At 32.2% G+C, this 23,400-nt stretch overlaps 1 protein-coding gene across 1 annotated transcript in view; it reads left to right on the top strand.

Annotated features, from left to right (window-relative positions):
• The window catches only part of LOC145259801 (uncharacterized), a 75,255-nt gene extending 53,565 nt beyond the window's left edge, over positions 1–21,690 (top strand). Inside the window, exons 5-12 of the mRNA XM_080117587.1 lie at positions 2,073–2,136; positions 6,230–6,292; positions 8,857–8,897; positions 11,081–11,167; positions 12,413–12,498; positions 16,880–16,949; positions 19,723–19,762; positions 21,084–21,690. Coding sequence (XP_079973713.1) covers positions 2,073–2,136; positions 6,230–6,292; positions 8,857–8,897; positions 11,081–11,167; positions 12,413–12,498; positions 16,880–16,949; positions 19,723–19,762; positions 21,084–21,112 — 480 coding nt within the window. The 3' untranslated portion in view covers positions 21,113–21,690. The remainder of the gene's footprint in view (positions 1–2,072; positions 2,137–6,229; positions 6,293–8,856; positions 8,898–11,080; positions 11,168–12,412; positions 12,499–16,879; positions 16,950–19,722; positions 19,763–21,083) is intronic.
• The last annotated feature ends 1,710 nt before the right edge of the window (positions 21,691–23,400 follow it).

The raw sequence follows: 23,400 nt of genomic DNA, 5'->3' as shown, positions 1-23,400 counted from the left end.
ACTGACTCATCTGGATAAATATGAAGCATCACCTGTATTAAATATATAAACCAAATCACACACCCTTCCCCAACCCTTTAGGATTGAATGTTGGTCAAAGGAGAAAAAGAAAGTGAAAAAGATAAAATCAAGACTACTGGTGAATATGAAAGAAAAGTTATTAGTATCCAATGATTTGAATAGGAGTATTAGGACTTCTGATTGCAAGGGTACGAACTCCTCCCCCTTATTTTATTTATGATTAAAAATAAAATTAGTCAGGATTTAATATTAAACAGGACTCTTTCGACAAATTTATCTTTTAATTGATAAAAAAAAACAAAATATTTTCGTTTACTAACCAAACACATGATTTTTGGAATATGACATCTTTGTTCTGTGATGAGTACTTACATCAGTTTTTTTAAGTAATTCTAAATATGCACCTTATTGTGTTGAGACTTGAAGGTATAAACATTCAAAATTCTGTAGACATTTTTGAAAGGCATTCCTTAAAAAAAAAAAAAAAGTGTATATTGTTCTATTAAACTAAAATAATTTGACTTTGCTCATTTTATTTAAAAAAAATAAATAAATAAAGGTTTAAAAGACATTTTTTACCTGGTAATGAGCTTGCGAAGATTATCGGTGAAAACAAAAACACAATCAGTTGGGGAAAATCACTCACAAATGCGACTATTTCATTAGCAATGTAAAGCCCTGTTAAAAATCAATTGAAATCAATTGAAAATAAAATCAGTTTTGAACAATACTGACCAATGTTTGGTAAAAGTCATTGACTAAACATATTTTTTTATTAAAAAAAAAAAAAAAAATGCTATCACTCATAAAACTAAAATATGCCATAAAATTGATCTTTCTTTATTTGTAAGACTAGTTGGTCTACACTGCATAGTTTAAAGTTTCAATTAAAACTTTGCTTTCTCCTTTAAACTTACCCTCCCCCCCTCGTTCATTCCTCTCTCTGGACATGCACACAACTCAAGGAATTGGTTAACATAAGGGAATTGGCATTAGTGAAAAGAAAAAAGTACCAATTACTTCTTTTTAGTGGATGGAAAGCAGAAATAGACATTTAGGCAAAAACTTGTTCAAGTTAAATAACAAGTTGGTTCCTGTGAGGAAAAAATTACTTGGTAGTCCAAAAAAAAAAAAATAACAAAAAAAAAAAAACAAATGTTTGAATAAATAGATTTTTGTTCACTTGACTTGATTTTCTTGAAATATTTTGGTTCTTGTCCCAAATTTTTCCTATGTTAAAAATCTTTTTTAATGGAATTCGTAAGCCTTTTCTACAAGTATTTTAGTGGTGAATGCTCTGACGAACTGCAATCACCCGACAGGCTGCTAAATCCCACCCCCACACTGTAGAGATCCCTAGATGTAAAAGATCTTTTTACTCCAATAGTTTCTTCCCCAGAACCGCTAGACTCTGGAATTCCATTCCAGGTCCCTGCTTCCCCAACAGTACTGACGTTCAGAAGTTCAAGTGTAACGTGAACCGACATCTTGCTGCCCAAATCCCTACATAGTACCGCAGTAGTTATTGCCCCTGATAGTAGCCCCCTACACCAAAGTGGAAAAAAAAGCATTAAATTTAATCAAATTACTGGATACTAATAACTCTTTTTTTTTTTTTCTTTTTTTTTTTTTTTTTCCTTTTTTTTTTTCCTTTTTTTTTTAATTCACCAGTAAAGTCTTGATTCTATCTTCACATTCCTTTTCTCCTTTGACCAACATTCAATTTTAAAAGATGATGGCGGGGGGGCAACAACATTAATCTTGCAAGTTTTGGAGTATTGTTGAATAAACACCCTTGTTTTTTATTTTTTTATTTATTTTTTCAAAATAGCATGAGACGGTTATTCCATATGAATAAATTTAAATTTTTATAAAAAAACTACTTGATCAATTTACATAATTTTTTAAATATGGCATTTTTGTTCCGACATGCATACATACATACATACATACGCATTTTTCTTTGTTTTTTAATATAGGGGAGATTCTGGACAAGAACATTTTAAATTATTTTAAAAAAATTTTATTTTTATTTTTATTTTTTTTTTCAGATTCATCAAAGAGGAGCAGTTGTCCAAGTTAAGGCGCTTGGTGTCATGTGCCTTATCGACGAAGGTAACTCCACTTTGCTTTCTTCACTTAATGCCGTCTCATCTAATACTGATATTGTTATATTATTCAAATTACTCTTCTCATCTTTGTACTTTTCATGTTTTCACCGATATAACCGCTGACTATCTTTTGGTCTATCTGTCAAAACTCTTGGAACCTATGTCACTTTTTTCTGTTTATCCTAAACAAGGCACATCGCTACGGAGACGTAAGAAGTTATTATAAATTAGGAGCCAGATTTGTAGTGGCATTCCAACACATTACATTTGAATTTGTGTTGGTACAGTCAGAAGGAAATAAGGAGCAGGAATGGAAATTCCAAAGGCTAGAACCTTTCTGGCAACTGAAAACCTTTGCGGTGAAGGGGTGGGATTTTGTTGATTCGTTGAACAGGGTTGTTTATGTTAATGGGGGGGCACAATGCAGCAAGTTTCGTCAGAACACATTCCGTTGAAGTAACAAGAACAGGAATACAACATTGTTGCAGTGATGGGATAGAGGCTGAAGTTGATTGATTTTATAAAATTAGACTTTTTTTTTTTTTTTTCAATAGACTTGCAAATTTTTTCTGAACAAAAACCTACAAATTTTTATGTGTCCAGAGACAAGTTTTAATGAGTGTAAAATTCATTAAATTACGATTTTTTTTATTTTTTTTTACCAGAAATGACTTTCAACGCACGAGCTGTCAATATGAAATTTCCCTACTTTTGCCATGCTAAAAATGACTTTCTAAATTGAAACTCATTCTTAACATGGGGAAAATGAATGGAATACTGCGTTTTGAATTAATCGTCTGGTAGTTTTTCTTCAGCATCTTACAGCAGCTTACAGAATACCCTTATCCCATATAGCCCCTTATGTCCAAGTGGCAATGTCTTGTTTAGCGGTGAAAATGAATTTTTAAAAAATAAAAAAACCTTACAATAGAATTGTGTTGGGGTGGGGTTATTTACAATTCCACACCTGTTTCAAGGCAACTATCAACAGCTTGTGCTTAATTATGCCTAAAACTGCATTTGTACTATGATTTAAATTTTTATTTTGTTTTTATGGGGTGGTTTACAAATTCGTATTTGTTTCTATTTACTTGACTTCCCACAATGGCATTTGTTAATGGGGAGGGGGATAGAACTCCCAAAAGGGACCCATTGGATTGGGGGGAGAAGAATTGTTAACAGATACTACACTTTGACTTACTTAAAAAAATTTTTTTTTTTTTTTTTTTTGTATCAGTATCGGAAAGATTTGTGCCTGTTTTTAAAGTTTAATTTTCTGTTTTTGGGGCTAATGATAAACATTTATTAATTTTAAACTACCAGTAAAACTAAATTTTATAAATCATCCTGTTCCAAAAATCTATTTTTGTTTACATTTGTAAAAATACATGCATATATTAGAGTTTTTATGGTAATTTAAAAATTAATTAAAAAAAATAAAATACATAGTAGTTTTCAAAAAATCGGTAATTATAACAGATTGGGGGTGCAGGGGTGGAATCCTCCTATCACTACAAATTTGGCATATCATCCTCAAAAGTGTATGAATTAGACACATTAGCAATTATCAGAATATCACATTTACGCTATAGGCCACCTTTCTTAGAATTTAGTAGGTTTGTTTATAAATTTGTATGTGTGTTATTTCATTGAAATATAATACAAAGTGGGACAAAGAAAAAACAGGTTAGTAAGCCTGTCCCAATCCTTTCTAATAAAATGTTAAAAAAAAAAAATTTTTTTTTTACTTCCTGTATAAAAGTTAAAGTGGATATCTTGGAAAAATTTTATTGCAAAAAAAAAAAAAAAATAATAATAATAAATTGTGATAGGACTCCTCGACTCCCTAAGAAGCTACTTTAATCAGGTTGAAGTCCAACAGGACGATCGGGTGCACCATGTTTAGACGAGGAATTATGATTTTTCACTTGAATGTGTGGAATGATATTCACTGTGGCCTCTTAAACTGTTTGCCAAAAATATATTCGATTTGTTATTAGAAATGTAAAAAAAAGTTGCTGAAAATTTATTTTTATTTGTTCTATAATTTTGTATTTATATATATATATTTTCTTCTTGTTTTTTTTATAATTTATTTTTACTTATGTTTTATTTTATGGACATAAAAATGATTGATTGTTGTTTGTCCCTATTGATCAGTCGTCATCCCCCCCCCTCTTCATTTAACACATCTTTTCTGCACCAGATGTGGATTACATGTTGGCCATAGCTACACAAAGTGACTTTCTTCATGAAACTCCTTTATGTTAATTTCACTTGTACTCATCTTTGACCGAGTCAACTTGCTAATATATGTATAAAATTGTGTGTGTGTCTGAAGTAATCTCAGAAAACAACACAAGACACAACTTAAAAAAAATCTTATAAATTTTCCTAGTGTGTGTGTGTGTGTGTGTGACACGGTTTATCTCAACCTACAGGCAATCCACCCAGGCAAGTAAGGTACCAAAATGAAGCTTATGACCCAGCGGATGTTTTAGTGATATTTATATCCATGTTTGGTGTATAGAAATGCAAAAAAATAACGATTTGCTAAACGTTTTATTTACTGGATATTTTTCCGGTATTAAGTTCGATTTACTCTGTGTGTGTGACGCGGTTTATCTCAGCCTACCGGCAATCCACCCAGGCAAGTAAGGTACCAAAATGAAGCTTATGACCCAGCGGATGTTTTAGTGATATTTATATTCATGTTTGGTGTATGGAAATTCCCAAAAATAACAATTTACTAAACGTTTTATTTACTGGATATTTTTCCAGTACAAGAACTCAAGTTTTCCCAGCTGGGCAAACTTAAGTTCTTGTGTATGAAATTGATTGAAAATTTTTTTTTATTTAAGTTTCTACCCCCACCCCCTTATTTTTTTTTTTTTTTTTTTAATTTTTTTTTTTTTTATTTTATTTTTTTTTATTTATTTTTTTTTTTTATTTTATTTTATTTTTTTTTTTTTTTATTTATTTTATTTTTTTTTTATTTTATTTTATTTTTTTTATTTATTTTTTTTTTTTTTATTTTTTTTTTTATTTTATTTATTGATTTTTTTTTTTATTTATTTATTTATTTTTTTTTTTATTTATTTTTTTTTTTTATTTTATTTTTTATTTTTTTTTTTTTATTTTTTATTTTATTTTATTTTTTATTTTATTTTTTATTTTTTTTTATTTTATTATTTTTTTTTCATATTCCATTTTCACCCCAAATAATGCACAGTGCCACTTTGATGTAGAGGGCTACTATTTGGGACATAATTGCAGGGATCCTGTGTAGGGAGTTTAGCGAGATGACTGTTTACATTACACTTGAATTTCTGCATGTCATAACGGTTGGAAGCAAGAACCCGGGAGGGAATTCCATAGTCTAACAGTTCTAGGGAGGAAACTATTAGAGTAAAAGGCTTTCTGGCATCTACTGCTTGTGGGAGTATTTACGTCGAGGGGGGGGGGGTATAAGGGCTTGTAGTTCGTCAGCATTTACCATTAAAATACTTGTAAAACAGGCAGCGGAATGCAACATTTCGTCTATGGGAGAGAGGCTGAAGCCTAGCTAACAGTTCGGGACCTATTAGGTTGACAACTATCTTTGGAACCCTGTCCAGGAGTGAAAAACTAGTAGCAGATGCACCAGCCCAAATATGGTAATAATACTGCATACCAGGGGCGAATGGTACCTTGTAGAGGTACAGGATACTTTCAGGCCTAAGTAACTTTCTAGCACGGTAGAGAGGGAGAGAGCCCACCTTCCTTGCAGCAGCTGCGGCAATGTCCTTGATGTATTTGTTCCACATCCTGTTCCCTGTGAACATTGAGCCTAGTTTTTTTTTTTTTAATTTGTTTTCTATACCTTTTTGTTATTAAAAGGAATTGAAGGGATCAAATTTTCTTTATATCTATGAAGATATAAAGAAGCTATAATAAACCTGGAATTCAATAGGAAGTAAAACTATTGGACATATTTTTATGGATTGTAGATAGTAGAATAAAAAGTTACTTTTTAGCCCTTACTATGAATTTGCATGTGATGTTAACATCCTCTACTTCGCAGTTAACCCTGTTCTTTTTGTTTTTTTATTTTCTAGGAGAAACTGACTGGAAAGTTCTGGCAATTGATGTGAATGATCCTTTGGCCAATGTAATTAATGGTAAGTGTCCATTTACTTACACTCTCATAAAAGAATAATCCACTGACCCCCCCACCCCCAAGATTGAATAGAAACGATGAGATTTTCTTGTAGGTCAACTTCAATTGTAAATATGGTGAATTTTAAATGCATAATTTGTCATTATCTATGATTTGTGTCCTCTTCACCATTCGTGTGTTTAAAATATATATTTACCTAGTCCTACCAGATCAGGTTGTCTGAAGATACTGATTTCTTGACCCAAAATGCACTACGTTTTTTATTACGTCAAAAAGTTCAATTTATAAGAGTTAATAAAAACTGCAAGAGAGCTATATGCTCAATCCGTTAAATCCAAAGTAGCTGAGCAGCAACTTGGTTCCCACCAGTTCTGGCAAATAGCAAATAGGATCCTGAACAGAAGCGTGCGTTCTATCCCAACCATTATCAATGGACCAGAGATCATCTCGTCAGCATCCGAAAAGGCCAAACTATTTGCCAAGACTTTGCAGCAAATTCTACCCTATGCAACGAAGGCCATCAACTCCCCATATTTCCTCCTACAATTCATAGATGGAGATGACTGTTTTGTTTTCAAAAATTCTAAATATGGTCAACTATTAGGAAGATAACAACTTAGGATATTTGGTGGGTATTAAGTAGTATATGACTAAACCCTCAAACCGGCAAAGTTTTTTTTGCCTGGCAATGCTGTGTGTGTGTGTGTGTGTGTGTGTGTGTGTGTAATATATATATACTATAATAATTATTAAATACCTTCAGACATTAGTGTTTCCTCCTTTCGGGAATCTTCAGTGCATATAGATTTGACCCCGGCGACAGAAGCCATCTCTGGCTTCATTAGCAAGAACCATATCCAATCGGCTATCGTTAACCGCAAGAAATGCTGTTGAATTTTAAATATTTATTTCATTAAATGTTTTTAACGTCAGTCAGGGATCTAATTATGATGATCTGTGCATGCGAGCTAAACTGATCGACTTTTTAATTCAACTGAAAGTGCTATATATATATAAAAAACGCAGACACGATACTGCACCAACCACACCGAGTATCCTTAACCTTGTCGGATTCCACCTGATATGACAGGTGTTCTTCAATCGTACATTGTCCCGTCACAAGTTGGCCTGTAGATCGTCTTCACCCACTGTGTTTTCATGGTGGGGCGCTTTGCCTCTTGATCGAATCGTCTCTTACTCTGTGTAGGTAGTCTCCGGGTACATCAATCACTCTGCTTGCTGCAAAATGAAGAGTCCTCATCACAAACGAACAGAACTCCGGTTTATAGCAATAACAAACTATTAATTTCATTACTTCATAACAGCCACTGTCTAAATTGAGGTGACTGACTATAGCAGTGAAACGATGTAAGACCAGACCAGTAAAGTCACAGATTTCCCATTAACACAGGCTAGTTAACATCAGGCCCTGAGGGCTCCCTGATCGGGGAGCGCTTGACCAGCCCAGCTGTTCAGTTTGCTGGCTATGACTCTACTCTCTTTAGAATTCCTTTTTCTAAATCCAACCCCTTTTCCCCACCTCTCCTTCAGAGAGTGGTTACAAACACCCCTTCTTTCTTCCTCTTAGAGCTTACCCTTTGTCTTGTCCACTCAACACCTCTCTTCTTTTATCCTATTAATTTGTACTCCCTTTCTCTTTTCTTTCTTTTTACTGAGGTTTTTACTTATCAAATTAGGAGTGATTAGTCATTCCAGGTCGAACAATGCTTGGTGGCGACCTTTAACCTTGACCCCCCCCCCCATTCTAAGTTGTCAGCCTTAATCAGCTAAGGATCTCTGGATCTCTTCATTACCTCTCAACAGAGGTTTTAAAAACAACCTTTCATGTTAACAGATATATAACGACAATGAGATAAAAACAACAATTATTTGTTTTTTTCTCTTTCTGACAAAACCCCATAGACATTTCTGTTTTGTCCCAATCAGACATCAACACCCCCCTCTTCTGCCCTCTCTTCCTCTATTTGACAAGCAAGACCATCTGCTTTGCCTTTAACAAGCTCATAATGACATATCGGCGATTGGTCCTATTTTCCTAGCTAAGATTTTGCATTTCTCTGCGCTCTTTCACCCCATCCCGTCCGGTCAAACACCCCTTCTCACCGCAATATGCACCTCGCTGCATGCATTCATGACACAAATAGTGTCATATATATATATATATGAAAGCATTTTTAAAACCAAATTCCATGTTAAGAGGGTTTTTTTTTTTTTTTTTTTTTTTTTAAACTTCATTGTCTATTTGTAACAACAATTGTAAGCAATAAGTCAATCTCTTCTGGTGTCAAATGGTGAGTTATCAATGTCTTGTATATATTATTTTACAATTGGAACCTATCAAGATAATAAAAAGCTCAATATATTAGAGCAATTAAAGAAATAAGAAAAGTAGATAAAAATAAAATTGAATAAATTTTTTTATCATTTTTCTTTAAGTCTTTGAACGTTTGATGGATCAATAAATATTGTAATCAAATTTTCGCAAGTGTGAATAAATACTTGATATTGATTGAAATTGGATTTTTTTTTTTTTTTTTTTTTTAGATGTTGAAGATATCGAGAAACACATGCCTGGATTTTTGAAGGTATGTAGACTTTTTTTTTCTTTCTTTCTTTTATTACATGATGTAGAATTCTTTTAGCAGGGTTACCCAGCATTGTTTAGGAATCACTAAAACCAAAATAAATGAGGTTATTTTCATTAAACATTCTCTATATCTCTCTATTTATCTATCTCTCTTCACCTCTCCATTTTTTTCCCCTCTTCCTCCTCTGCCCATATAAAGTGGGGGGGGGGGATAAAAAATGACATCCAGAGCACTGTTAAAACTACCCTTTCAAAGTTTATCACCTCCTATTTTTGAAGAGAAATACAATAAATAAAATTCGGAGTTAGCAGGTCATTGGATTTTTATCTGTTTGTCAACTGTTTCACAACCGCATGCACGAATTGTCCACATGACAGCTTTTTATGTTAAGAACAAGTAGGTTTGAAAACCCTTTTACAAAATTGTGTCAATCTGGCCTAATGGTTATCGTACTTGATTCCATGTTGTGGTTTCGATTTCAGGTAGAGTATTTTTTTTCTTTTTACTTACAAGAAGTTAACTATATATTATTTAATTGGAATTCATTATTGAGATGAGTATTTTTTAATTTATTTATTGCAGACTATTATCTTTTCTTAGTTGTTTCAAAGGCCTGAGGAATAGTTGGTCGAAACGTCATGAAACAACTAAGAAAAGATGAAGATAATAGTCCATAGGCAACACCAGATGGCCTGCTAGTAATAAATAAAAATAGTAATTTTCTGAGTTTTGTTTCTTAGGGCACAAGCATTTTCTTCACACCTTTATACATAATAAAGTTAAGAATGTCTGAAAAAAAACTAACCTCCTGGATGAATAATTTTTTCTATTGACATTCAAGAATATACCAACTTTGTGGGTGTTTGTTTTATTAGTTTTGACTTTTAGTTGAATATACACAACTTTCCTTTACATTTTTTTTTTTTTTTTTTATAATTACATTTTCACCCCAAACAAGGCACAGTCCCACTTTTCTGTAGGAGGTAACTATCAGGGACATAAGTTGCAGGGATACTATGTAGGGAGTTGAGCAGCAAGATGTCTGTTCACATTATTACACTTGAACTTCTGCATGCCAGTACAGTTGGAAGCAGGAACATTGGTAAGAAATTCCAAAGTCTAACAGTTTTGGGGAAAAAAGCTATTAAAGTAGGTTTTCTTACATCTCTGGATCTCTTCTGTGTAGGTTTGGGACTTTGCTGCTTGTTGAGTTTGCTGGGGGGGGGGGTACAATGGCTTGTAGTTCGTCAGAGCATCCACTATTAAAATAATAAATGGAAATAATCAGACAAAATGAAAAAAAAGTCTAATTGTGGTGGAATTAACAATTTTTTCTCTTTCTGTCTTTAAGCAATAAAGTTTAAGTTAGAAGGGGAGATTTTTTTTTTGTAATAAAAATCTCATTTTAAGTATTTTTCTATTAAATTCCTTGTAAAGTAGTTAAATTTAAGAATTTAATTTCTATTTTCATGAAATTTGTTTTCATTAGTCAAATTACTTTTCTTTGTACTCTTAGTTTTCGTATTTATACTCCAATTTGTGTCTCTCTGAAATTTTATCAGATATTTTGGGTGCAACTTTACAATAGTGTGTCTTAGAAAGAAAAAATGCATTTCAGAGAAAAACATTATGTACTTTGTGACAACGACTGTGGACCAGACGTCGGGTTGTCTTGCTTGTTGCGGATCAGTCTTCTGGATGGTCCTTTTGAGTTCAAGAGATTTCACATTGTTGGATATAACAGCGATGATGATGATAAAAAGAATAAATCTGTTTTTTAACAGATAATCAACGATTTTTAACTGTAAATTAGCCCTTTAGAAGATCAAAAACAGGGAAATAACTGCATTCTATTTAAATTTCTTTGCACAGTATTCAATGGCACTATCTTTCAGGTCGGCCATCTTGCTTTTTCTCTATCTACTGCACACTTTTTTTTCCAAAAATTAGCTCTAGCACATCTTCTACTGGACCTTTTTGTAATTTTTGGAAGTTGCACCATATTTTGTACTTTCCAAATTCTTGTAGATTTTAATTAAGATTTTACCTGTCAAAATAGACTGAAGAATCTGGGGGGGGGGGGGAAACCCTGATGCTGCTAACCCCTGTATTATCCGAACCATATTTTTTCTTTTGAATGACAAATCTCGTTTAATAAATTGTTTGAATTTTGATTTCAGGCCACGTATGAGTGGTTCCGATATTATAAAGTTCCAGATGGAAAACCGGAAAACCAGTTTGCCTTCAATGGAGAAGCTAAAAACAAGGTGAAAAACACTCTAAATGTTTTTTTTTTTTTTTTCATATAGCATTAAAAAAAGTTTGGTAAGTAGGTAGGATTGAACCCAAAACCCTGAGGTGAAGTTGGAAAAAAAACATGACACGTTAACCGCTCAGCCAGCCAGAATGAGTTACTGAAAGACGTTTGAATTTATTTAAGAAGAGAATTGACAGGTGCTCGCACTAAATGACGTCAAGGAAAAGTCATAGCGTTAATATTTTGTGCGAGCGTCTAGACTACGTAAGCAATAGATATTCAGCAGTTAACATTTTCTGCGGGACAATTTTTATTGAGGCCAATAAACCCCCGTTTGTTTGTTTTTACCTAACTTTGGGGAAAACCAGCTCCCTGTTTATTAGGGGAGTGTCTCTTCCCGAAATGAAAGCAACCGTCTGATATAAAGATAAGCCGACATTGACCAAACGTTACATCACTTTCAGGAGACCACTGGCTGTGAACCAGAGATTCAAATTGAGTTTTGCTTTTATACCGAAAAATGAAAGTAACACGCGCCGATCCGAAAATGTCAAATATTTAACGTTTCAAAGTCGGGCAAATTAAAAAGACAGTCATAAAGAGTTAATATTTGAGATTTGAAATAAGAAGCATTCAAAACTACTTAAAAACACACACACACTAAAAACTGATGCAGGTAGATTGTAAAGTAAGTTTTATTGGCTTTGGTAACATTTATTTGTTATATATTTGATTGACCACTTTTTCGAATCGCTGTGGATTACCTCAGATTTATTTGGAAAAGTTGAATTTTGTCTGGAGAAGGCCTTGAAAAACTTTGAAAGCTTTGAAAAGTCCTTAAAATGAATGTTGAAAATCTGTACGAACCCTGTATATGCAGAATAGCTTAGGTTGCAGGTTTAAAACATGGGAGGAAGTAGTAATGATGGATTTTTTTTTTTTCTTTTAGAAAGATGGATAAATAAAGATCTGGCTAGAAATAGATTACTTTGGAAGTCAATTTTTCAAAGCTGTCTAACACATGCCATTATCTAAATATGATATTAAACCGAGGATGATAATGATGGGAGTATCCAAAAGAAATTAATATTTGAAAACCTGCCCACAAAGAAATCAATTAGGAAAAAGTTTTTTTTTTTTTTTATTTTCTTACCTCATAGGACATAACTTGTTTATATTTATTTTTATTTTATTGTTCATTAAACCAAATATTTTCTAACATTGTATCCTTTTTTTTTTTTTTTTTTCGTTTTAGGCCTATGCTCTAAAAGTCATCGAAGAAACTCACAAACAGTGGGAGGGTTTAATGAACAAAACTATCGATGCAGCAGGAATCAGTTGGTAAGTATATTTATCTTCATTCCTTACTCATCATAAATAAACTGGGGAGGGGTGTCGTAAAATACAGTTAAAAAAACAAAAAAACTGGAGTGCCAGAAGCAAAAGCAAAATTTTGTATGCAAAAAAAAAAAATAAAATAAAGCCCAAAATATGTCGCATGGTGGACACAAATTTGCAACAGTTGAGTTCATAAGTAAAGGGAAGAAGGTGGGCTCTCTCTACCGTGCTAGAAAACTACTTGCATCTGAAAGTATCCTGTACCTCCATAAGGCCACCGTTCGCCTATGTATGGAGTACTGTTGCCACATTTGGGCTGGTGCATCTGCTGCTTGTCTCTCACTCCTTGACAGGGTTCAAAAGAGTCGTCAACCTGATAGGTCCTGAACTGTCATCTAGGCTTCAGCCTCTGTCCCATCGACAAAATGTTGCACCCCTCTGCGTGTTCTACAAGTACTTCAATGGTGAATGCTCTGATGAACTACAAGCACTTGTACCCTCTCAACGTGACTACCTCCGACAAACCTAACAAGCAGCTAAATCCCACCCCTTCACAGAGATTCCTAGGTGTAAGAAAGCCTTCTACTCCAATAGTTTCTTCCCTAGAACTGCTAAACTTTGGAACTCCCTTCTGGGATTCTGCTTTCCCAACTGTACTGACATGCAGAAGTTCAAGTGTAATGTGAACAGACATCTTGCTACTCCTCTCCTTTCATAACATCCCTGCAACTAATGTCCCCAATAGTAACCCCTCTACTTCAAAGTGGCACTGTGCCTTGTTTGGGGTGAAAATTGAATTTAAAAAAAAAAAAAAAAAAAAAAAAAAAAAAGTAAACAAGTTATCGATCGGACCCTGCCAATACAGATGTTATGACGTAAATTTATCTTTCAAAAAAAAAAACAAAGAACAAAATGATCGTTCGCACATGTTTGATTAGCGAAACATTTTTACCTGATCACCCCCGCTTCAAACAAAACTACATTTCTACATGAAATAACTGACAATTTTTTTTTTTCTAATTTTTCATTGTTAAAGAGATCGCATTTATAAATGAAATTGTCTGTCAGCTTTTTAGTTCATCTGACCACTGAACTTTAAATTTTCTAAGAATGTTAATATTATATTTCTCTTAGTCTGCCTATCTGCCCATTCCACTTTTTTCGAGAACTACTGGGCTAATCTGGCTGAAATTTTGTACGGATTATGTTTATAGAGTGCAACAAACTAAGTATTATGGTATCCGTTTGATGCATGGAGATTAATTAGAATGGCATTCTGGCATATTTCTTGAGATATTTCATGGTTGCATTACTTCCCCTGTTTTCTAGACAGTGATAGACAACTTGGTGTCCCCGATGAAGCATCTTCCAAACATATTTTAACTGAAGAAATTCATCACATTTTTAGACAAATTATTATTATGCTTGATGAAGACATTAAAAAAATAAAAATATTTTTAAAAAAGTTTAAATTGTACATATCCGTTATGGAATTAAGTTCTCTCCAAAAAAATTTCACTTAATTTCCTCAAGTAGTTTTTTACAGCGAAAAACAATTTGTTATGATACCGAGAAAAAGGTTCGATTTTTAGGAAGGAAAGCTAGCATTAAAGATGGGAGGGAGTTTTGGCGCTTTAAATTGAGTTATCTCCCCGTGGCGTGTTCTAAAAATTCCAAGATGTCCGCCTTTAACGTGCTGTCATAAAAACGTATTTTTTCACTGAAAAAAAAAACTACTCTATCAAAGTGTGTGTGTGTGTGGGGGGGGGGGGTCTTCAGTCCAAAACGGATACGTACAATATAATCTTTTTTTTTTTTTTTCAATATTTTCATTTTTTAATGTCTTCATTAAACTGTACAAGTGCCTTATGCTTATTATTATTAATAGTATTTGTATTATTAGTAGTTTGACATAAGAATGATACTTTTCTGTAAAAAAAGTTTTACTTTTAATGTTTCACATAAACAAGAAAGTTAAGTTAAAAGAAATAAATATACGTTTATTAAATAAAAGTAAAAATTGTTCACATGTCACTTATTTTCATATAAAATATTAATAATCTCTATATAAATAAAATGAACCCATTTTTTCCCGTCTGATTTTGACATTAATAGGATTAAAAATCAAGATATTTCAGGCAAATATAATATGCACAAACGGCAGAACAATATCTGAGGTGTGTTATAGGCTTATTATTTCTCAAATTCCTCGATAATCTTAGATTTCTATACTTTTTCTGCTGAGAAGTCACGGCCAAAATCGGTTAAGATCAATGGAAGTGGTAAAATATTTTCTCTCTAATAAATTCCTCCTCCCCCTGTCACCACTTAACACCGTTTGGGGATCGTTCACAAGGAACAGTTGAGAAGAGAACACCGGTTTGGCTTCGTAGTTCTTTCATGTGAAGTTATTTAAAATCACTAAACTAAGCTGCAGTGCTCTGTGGCGTAGTGGTTAGCGTGCTGGACAATTCACATTATATTTTCACGTTCGCGCCGACCTACCGTAGTCGTTTTTTTTTTTTTTTTTTTTTTTTTTTTCACACTTTATTTTCCTACTTTTACTCATGACTCTGGGTTTGATCCTTCCTACTTACCTACCATAACATTTTTTAAAACTCCTCTTCCCCCCCCCCCCCGTCCCGGAAACAAACACTCGGGCAACGCCGGGTACCCCCGCTAGTAAAAAATAATATATTATAATACATAATATTTGTTGGAAGATGTTTCATCGGGGGACGCCAAATCAGCTATCACCGTCTAGAAAACAGGGGAAGTAATGCAAGAATTAAATGTCTCAAGAAATATGCCGGAATGCCATAAGAATTATTATTTAATGTAAAATGATCACAAATTAATCATATTCAACCATCAATTTGTCATTAAGCACTCCTTCTAAGTGAACGGGTTATATTTTTTGTCTGTATTTAATGACTAGTATACATATATTACCAAATTTAAATCTGGTTCTTAAAGGGATTCTTGACCATTTTCAGAATCGTTGAATCTTCTGAAAACCAATAAGTTTTGTTGTAACCTGTATTTCTGATTGAATTTTGAGAATCCATTTTTCTATTTAATTTTATTTTTATTTTTTATACCTTATTTGACAATGTTTTAATTGTACCATATTCATAAAAACTAGCAGAACCTGTGGAAATTCCATGGCAGTCAAAAACTTCTAAAACATTATAAAAAATAAATAAGAAATAAAATAAAACAAATAACAACTCTAAAACAATTCTTCAGCAAATTCTTTTTAACCTAAAAAGAATTGATTTGAAAAAAAATTTACTTTTTTTTTTTTTTTTTTTTTTTTAATGAAAAAATCACAACTTTTTTCTGCATATTTTTTTTAACATAAATTATAAAGGAACAGATGTCAATGCACTTGCACATTTAAAAAAAATTTTTAAAGAATCTATAATAAAAAACTTAGTTTCCTCTCAACATGACTTATTTTTTAATTATGAAATAAAATAGTAAATTTGAAACCATAAATATAGCCATTTTTATTTTTTTTTATTTTTGAAGAGGAAATAGTTTTAATGATTTTTAACTGATAGTGACTATAAAGGGAGCTAATTCGTTTCTAATTGATGTTCGTAATGTTTTTTGTGACACTGGATGTACGGACAAGTAAATTAATATTTAGATGTTATCAAATTTTTTATAATTAAAGAATTCTTAATGGAAGCTTCAAAAACCTGTAGCATGAGTTGTTTAATCTTTGCTTTCACACTTTTTATCATAGGAATGTTTCTAATTGTCAAGAGGTCTTAAGATTTGAACCAGCCTATTATGTGTAATGATTTGTATCTCTTTGCACTTGGTTCACAGAGTATATTTGCCAGTGGGTGTAAAGTACTTTAGCTGTGTAATTAAAAAAAAATTTTTTAATTCTCAATTATTGAAAGCGTTAATGCAAATTTAAAAATAAATATATTAAGTTACATTATATATAACTTTTATTTTCACAATATTTTTTTGTTGTTTGAAGAGAATTAACAATTATTGGAGTCCTTTCCATATTGATTTTCTTTTCCTTGAATTTGTGGTATATTTTGTTCTGACCGACTTTCAAATGTTTGAATTAAAAAAAAAAAAAAATTTATAAAAAAAATAACTGGATTTGTGTGAAATTGAAAGCTTAATTACCTCCCTTATTAACTCTCCAATTCAAATTGTTAAAACCAAATTGCAAGATTTTACAAATGTCTTTTTTTCATAAATAATTATTTTTCTACCCTTATCGTATTTCATAATTTTTGGATATGTTACTATTTGCGACATGACAATTACGTACGTACCATCTGTTTTACTTGAAATTCAATTTTTGTTATAATATAGAAGCAAAACAATCTTTTCTTTTCTTTTCTTACAGTGAAAATACGACAGTTGGTGGCAGTCCATACAAGTTTGCATTAGAAGAAGCGAAGACCATTGTTGAAAATGTACGTTTTTATCATTTCTGAAGTTTTTGTGCCATTGGTAACCCGTGTTCTCTTCAATATTAGAAATCTGTGAACTTAAAGAATAGAATATCTGCTACCAAGGAGTAGCAGAAACTTTCAATGCAATGATCAACCAACAGAAGATGTTTGGAAGAAACAGCTTAGCTTGCAGACATGTTAATAATCAAGTTTATCAGGTGCTTTCATTCCAGTCTCCAGATAATGTTGCACCATTTCGGGCCCTACCTCTCCCTGTAAACTTGTATATAATAAAGTTTATCTTTTTTTTTTTTTTTTTTTTTTCTTTTTTTTTCAATCCCCCAACAAAAGGAGGGTGGACCTGTAAATTCATCCTTGTCCGTTCGTCCGTCCGCACTTTTCTCAATAACTACGCCTTGGATTTAAAAAAAAAAAAAAATTTCACAAACTAATAAAACACTCCATTTTTGGGACTATTTTGCCATATTTATCCAAAATTTTCTGTGTATGTCTGTTTAGCAGTTTTGCGTGGTGCTGAACTCAAATTTAAATATGTTATGGCCTTAGGGACTTTTGGGGCTAACTGGGGGAGGGGTACGTAATGGACTTAGTCATTTCTTTTTTTTTTTTTTTTTTTTTTTTTGCATGATGCAGAACTCAAATTTACATATGTTAAGGCCTAAAACTGCACCGTTTGTTCATTTTCATCAGGATTGTACGTCTCCTGGAGACTTTTGGGGCCAAATGGGGAAGGGAGGGGGGCTGAACTTAGTCTTTTTTTTTTTTTTATGCCTAGTTCACTGTGCACTCACAGGGGACCATGCAAGCTTCATTTGTTTGTGGGGTAATCCATTCGAGTATACAGATAATTTCAGGTCATTTAGCTCTCTATACACTTATATAACGTTTATCATGTTTCATTTTTCTTGTGAAATAATCCATTCTGGTATACAGATAATTTCAGTTCGTCATAAGAGAATACACAGTGTTCTGAGGCCTACCTCTTAACGTTATTTATTTTCATTTATTTATTTTTTTTCGCGTATCGGCTCCCCCTCACTGATTTGAGCCCCCACCTCCACCCCATTATCTGAATTGCATTTAACTGAACTGTTCAATAGGCTCAAAACTGGACGTTTAATGATTTCAGCGTTTTCTGCCTCGATCAACTGTCCAGTCTCACGTAGCATTCAAAAGTTCAACAGCTGCGTCTTACATTCGCTAAGACACGCTTGTATTGAAAAGAAAGAAAAATAAACAACTCAAGAAAATAAATAAATGAAATAAGTAAAAAAAAAAATAATTATGTATATAAAATAAGTAAAAAAAAAAAAATAATGTATATAAAATACATGAATAAATAAAATTAAATAATAATCTCAATTTGATATTTATTCCAGAGGAATCATTTAATGTGAGCCAGCTGTAGCTATTTGATGTTGCCTGGGAGTATTTTTACTTCTATTTTTATTTAGATTTGTAAATAGGATTTTCAAAATTTAATTATTAGGGTATCAATTAGTTATTAAACCAATTTTATTTTCCTAATTTTGCTATAATCTTTGTAAAAAAAAAAAAAAAAAAAAAAAAAAAAAAAAAAGCTCAAAATTTCAGTGCCTGAAAAATTTGCTATGAATTTTTAGAGTCAGTTTAAATAACTTTCTATTTGACAGCTTTTTAACCTTTTTTATATTTCAAAGGGTCTCACTGTAAATCTCACACACACACACACACATATATATATATATATATATATATATATATATGTTTTCATGACTCCATATTCTAAGTTTTCAATTTCTTTTCACTCCTGTATTAACAAATATTTTTTTAATCATCTACATCCGGTCATAAAGAGTTAAGTACATGATTGTTTAGATTTTTGAAATGAGAATTTATTATATAATATTATTTACAATCTTTGAGCTACTGTTCTTATCTTGCATGTTATTTTCACAGCGTTTTGCTTGATGTACCTATTTACAATTCCTCCCCACGGGACAGACACTAGGGTCGTTTTTTTAATGTGGAGAAAAGGTACAAAAATAAAAAAAATTGTCTCGGTCGTGAAAGACTGCTCCTTCACCGAAAGAGAACAAGAAATTGAAGTGCAGCATCTGAAGAACAGATACTACACTACATTTTGGTTGATGTAACCTCCAACCTTCAAGTGTATCTTGTCAAACTCTGGAATCTCTAAGAATACAACTAGCAATAGAATTTTTCTGCGAGGACTCGTGGCGTAGTGGATAGAGTACTTAGTTTAATTGAGTTGCTAATTACTAGGGCTGTGACAACAGCATATTCTTTTCATTATATATCCGATGCAATTAGACATAGTTAATCAACCGAGAACCACATCTGTCTATATAAAAACATAAGATATTAACGGATATATACTCAAGGGTCAAAACGCTGAAAAGAATAGGCTGTTGTCACAGCCCTACTAATTTCACTTTTCTGGAGGTTTAAGGTTCAATCCTCAGTGCAGGTGACGCTCAAATTACTACTATGAATTACTTTGCGATGACTGAGTAGAAGCGTGCTGCCCCCATTGATTAAATTCTGTGCAGGTTCCAGAGCTTGACAAAATAAAGGTCTTGAGGTTACATCAACCGAAATGTTGTGAAAATAACAATTTATATGAGAATAGTAGTCCAAAGAATACAAATAATCAATCCTCATCTAAAAACAAATCTGATTTTAACATATATTTTCAAAGCAAGTAAGAGTATCTTATGGTATGACAAAAGATTTTTATATTAATAACTCTAACGCTAAATTCTGTTTTCAGCAACCTGCTCTTACTCCGCCTGCCAGTTTACCAAGTGATGGTAAGTTTTTGTTTTGGAAATCTTTTATTTTACAAAAAAAAAAAAAAACTTATAAATTAAATTAAAAAAAAAAAGAAGTGTTTTTTTTTTTTCTTCCTTTCTTTTCTTTCTGATAAAGATGCAGTTTTCTTTACCAACGTCATTTTTTAAATTGCTGCAAAGAAAGCTATAGTATTACAAAATAAATGAAAAACTTTTTCTCGCACATCTGTTACGCTAAAATGTTTAGTGTTAATGAATAGAAACTCTTGTAATGATTTACAACTTGCGTATATTAAAAAAAAAATGCAAATTTGTTTGGTGTTGCTTGCTGGATGCAATGTAGCCTTTTAATATCACGACTGAATGTGTCTAAAATGGTGTTTGAAAGCTACATAAGATATTGGTTATTAGTTAGCCTAGATGTATTGAATTTATATGTGGTGTCTGTTGTTGCAAACCCATGATACTTTGGTCTAGAGGGGAATTTTTGCAGTCATTTTATTATATTGGAGATATATTATGAGAATGATGGAAATAGTATTCGGAGATCGAGAGATAATAAAGGAACAAACCCATCAATGTTTTGTCTTTATTGTAAGAAGTCTTACAATAGACGAAACCTTGATGGGTGTGACTTGGTTTGCTCCATTTTTATCTCTCTCTCTCTCTCTCTCTATGTTCAATATAGCTAAATATTAAAAATTGGTGAAGACTGAAAATCTTTTTAAAACACATACCAATAATTGGTTTAAATTATGCACTAGACATTTTTATTGATCTTGTTCAAAATTCAACCCATTTAAAATGACACACGCATTTTTATGATGTACGTACTGTGCTAGTCATTGTACAAAAATGTCATATTCCAACATTCACATAAATTGATCTTTTTTTTTTTTTTTTTTTTCACTTAGAAAATAAAATTTTAAGCGAGGATGGTATGTCTCCTCCAGCATCTTTTAATGAAAGGAAAGCGGAGGTTCCTCCAAATGTAAATCAAAATCAACCTTGTAATGGCTATGATTTACTAAAAAATCGTTAAAAATTAAACTACTTGATAGATTTATGTGATTTATGGAATATGACATTTTTGGACTGTGACAGATATGTACATCAAAGAATTTTCTGTTTTTTTTTTTTTTTTTTTTTTTTTTTTTTTTTTTTTTTTTTTTTAAATTCTGATCAATACCTTTTTGTTAGAAAAACTATTCCTGCAACTGGAATGGAGGACATCTAACTTTACTTGATATATAAGAAGGTAATACTAAATATTCCCCCGCCTCTCCAAGACAGCATTATTAAAGAGATTGCTTTAATAAAATTTTTTCTTCTTTTTCAGTTGACCAATGGCATTATATAAGCAAGTAAGCCGAACTGCGAGTAATAATCTTTCCTCTCAGCAGATCTCTCTCCCTATCTTCCCACCCCTGCTCCCTCATTTAGCTTTCTTCCATTACTGCAAGACTCAGACGACATATCAAATTTTTTTTTTCCCCAAAAAAAAAATATTGAAGCATTTCATATTGTCATTTTTATTGGATTGTTTCAAGAAATTCTCATTTTACCATCTTTAGCAAAAGATCAAGAATTATTTTTTACTGCTGGCATCATTCATCTTTTTATTTGAAATTATTTGGTAAAAAAATAGTTTTAACTTGTTTTATATTTTTATTATTTGAGGGGGTGGAAGTATTGTGATTAGAAAAGTCCTCTTAACAGAGGGGGGGGGATGGGAAGGCGGTGAAGGTGTTCTGTTAATATTTGACCCTCCTCCTGTCTAATAAAAAAAAAAATGGTTAAAAACATTTTCTTCGATTTACGTTTAAAAAAAACAAAGGGAGAGAGATACACTGATTGTCAGAGATTAATTTGTAATATGCAAAAATCTCTGATTGTCAGAGATTAATTGCAATTTGTAATACGCAAAATAAAACTGTTTAAATATTTTTGTTTTGTTTTTTGTTTTTTCTGACTTGCACTTCTGTCGCTACATATTCCCTTAAAACAAAGCAAATGCGTTTAGCTCTTTGCATATCACCAGTTTTACATAGCAAGCATTGAACAGCTATAAGAAATAGATGCTTTCAGTGGTACACAGATTTTATTACGTCACCTGACGAAGACTTTTAGTTATTACTGACCAATTGTTTGAAACCTTAGCATGTCCAGTTACTATGTAATATTTGTCTATATAAATGACTAGCATGGTTGCCCGGGTGTTTGGTGGGAGGAGGTGTTGAGCAAAAAAAAAAGTGGTAGTAGGAAGGCAGGCTCGAACCCGTACCATGAAGGAAGAAAAGAACGGAGGGGAGAAAAAACGTGACGTCTTTGCTGTTACGACCACCGCCAAACTGGAAGTGACGTAGGTTTAAATTAAGACTAGATAATCAAAAAGAGGGGATGACTTTCGAAAATATTGTCGAAAAAAGCGACCACCCCCTCCCTGTAGAAAAGTGCCCAGTTGAGGGTGAAGAAATTAATGTTTTTAGCCGATTTTTCGGTATTTGTCGTCTGAAAGATCAAGCTCCAAAACGATACTGATCTTGTGAAAATCCATCTCCCTGTGTCGAAAGTTTTAGGCAGACATGCAAACATACATACATTTATACATTGGTAGCTCAAATTTTTGACCCAAACCGATTCAAAGGCTTGCTCTATCTCTGAATACCCTTTATGTAAAATTTCAAATGTTTAGACCAGAAATTGTCTGAGTAATTTGCTAGAGACTGCAGAGGTCAAATTTTTTTAAACAAATACCAAAAAATTGGCTAAAAACATCAATTTCTTCACCCTCAACTGGGCATTTTTCTACAGGGAGGGGTCGCTTTTTTCACCGATATTTTTGAAAGTCATCCCCTCTTTTCGATTGTCTAGCCTTAATTTAAACCTATGTCACTTCCAGTTTGGCAGTGGTCGTAACAGACACAGACAAGACGTCACGTTTTTTTCCCGTTCTTTTCCTCCTTCACGGTACAGCCTGCCTTCCTACTACCACTTTTTTTTTTTTTTTTTTTTCTCTCAACGCACACCTCCAAACTGCCGGGCACTCATTCTAGTAAATTATATTTTTAAATATTAATAAAAATATTAATTTTTTTTTTTTTTTTTTTTTTTTTTTTTTTTCCCCCAATATTGAAAATAGAAATAAATTGTTCTGAAATTACATTGTATTATTGTAGATACAAGAGTTACGTCCCTTATCACAAAACTATCTGATGTTTTCCACATAATATTGGGTAGTTTCACGATAAAGGGGTACTTGTACAGTTTAATCAAGACATTAAAAAATGAAAATAGCGAAAAAAAAAAAAAAAAAAGTTTATTTTGTACATGTCCATTATGGAATGAAGTTCTCAAAAAAAAAAAAAAGAATTTCGCTTAATTTCATCAAGTAGTTTTTTTTTTTTTTTTTTTTTTTTTCAACAAAAAAACAATTTGTTACATCAAGCAAAAGGTTCGATTTTTACAAGTTCAAACAAAAATTTTTAAAAATTCAAAGATGTCTACCTTCAACGTGCTGTCATAAAAACATGTTTTCCCTCTGTAAAAAGAAAAAAAAACTACTAGATCAAATTGACATTTTTTTTTTTTTTTTTTTTTTTTTTTTTTTTTCCGATATTTTCATTTTTTTAATGTCTTGATTAAACTGTACAAGT

The sequence above is a fragment of the Euprymna scolopes genome, chromosome 35 (assembly GCF_053919585.1).
Source record: "Euprymna scolopes isolate OS-2025 chromosome 35, ASM5391958v1, whole genome shotgun sequence".
NCBI lineage: Eukaryota > Metazoa > Mollusca > Cephalopoda > Sepiida > Sepiolidae > Euprymna > Euprymna scolopes.
The sequence above is the reverse complement of the archived record's forward strand: the minus strand, read 5'-3'. Positions and strand labels throughout refer to the sequence as shown.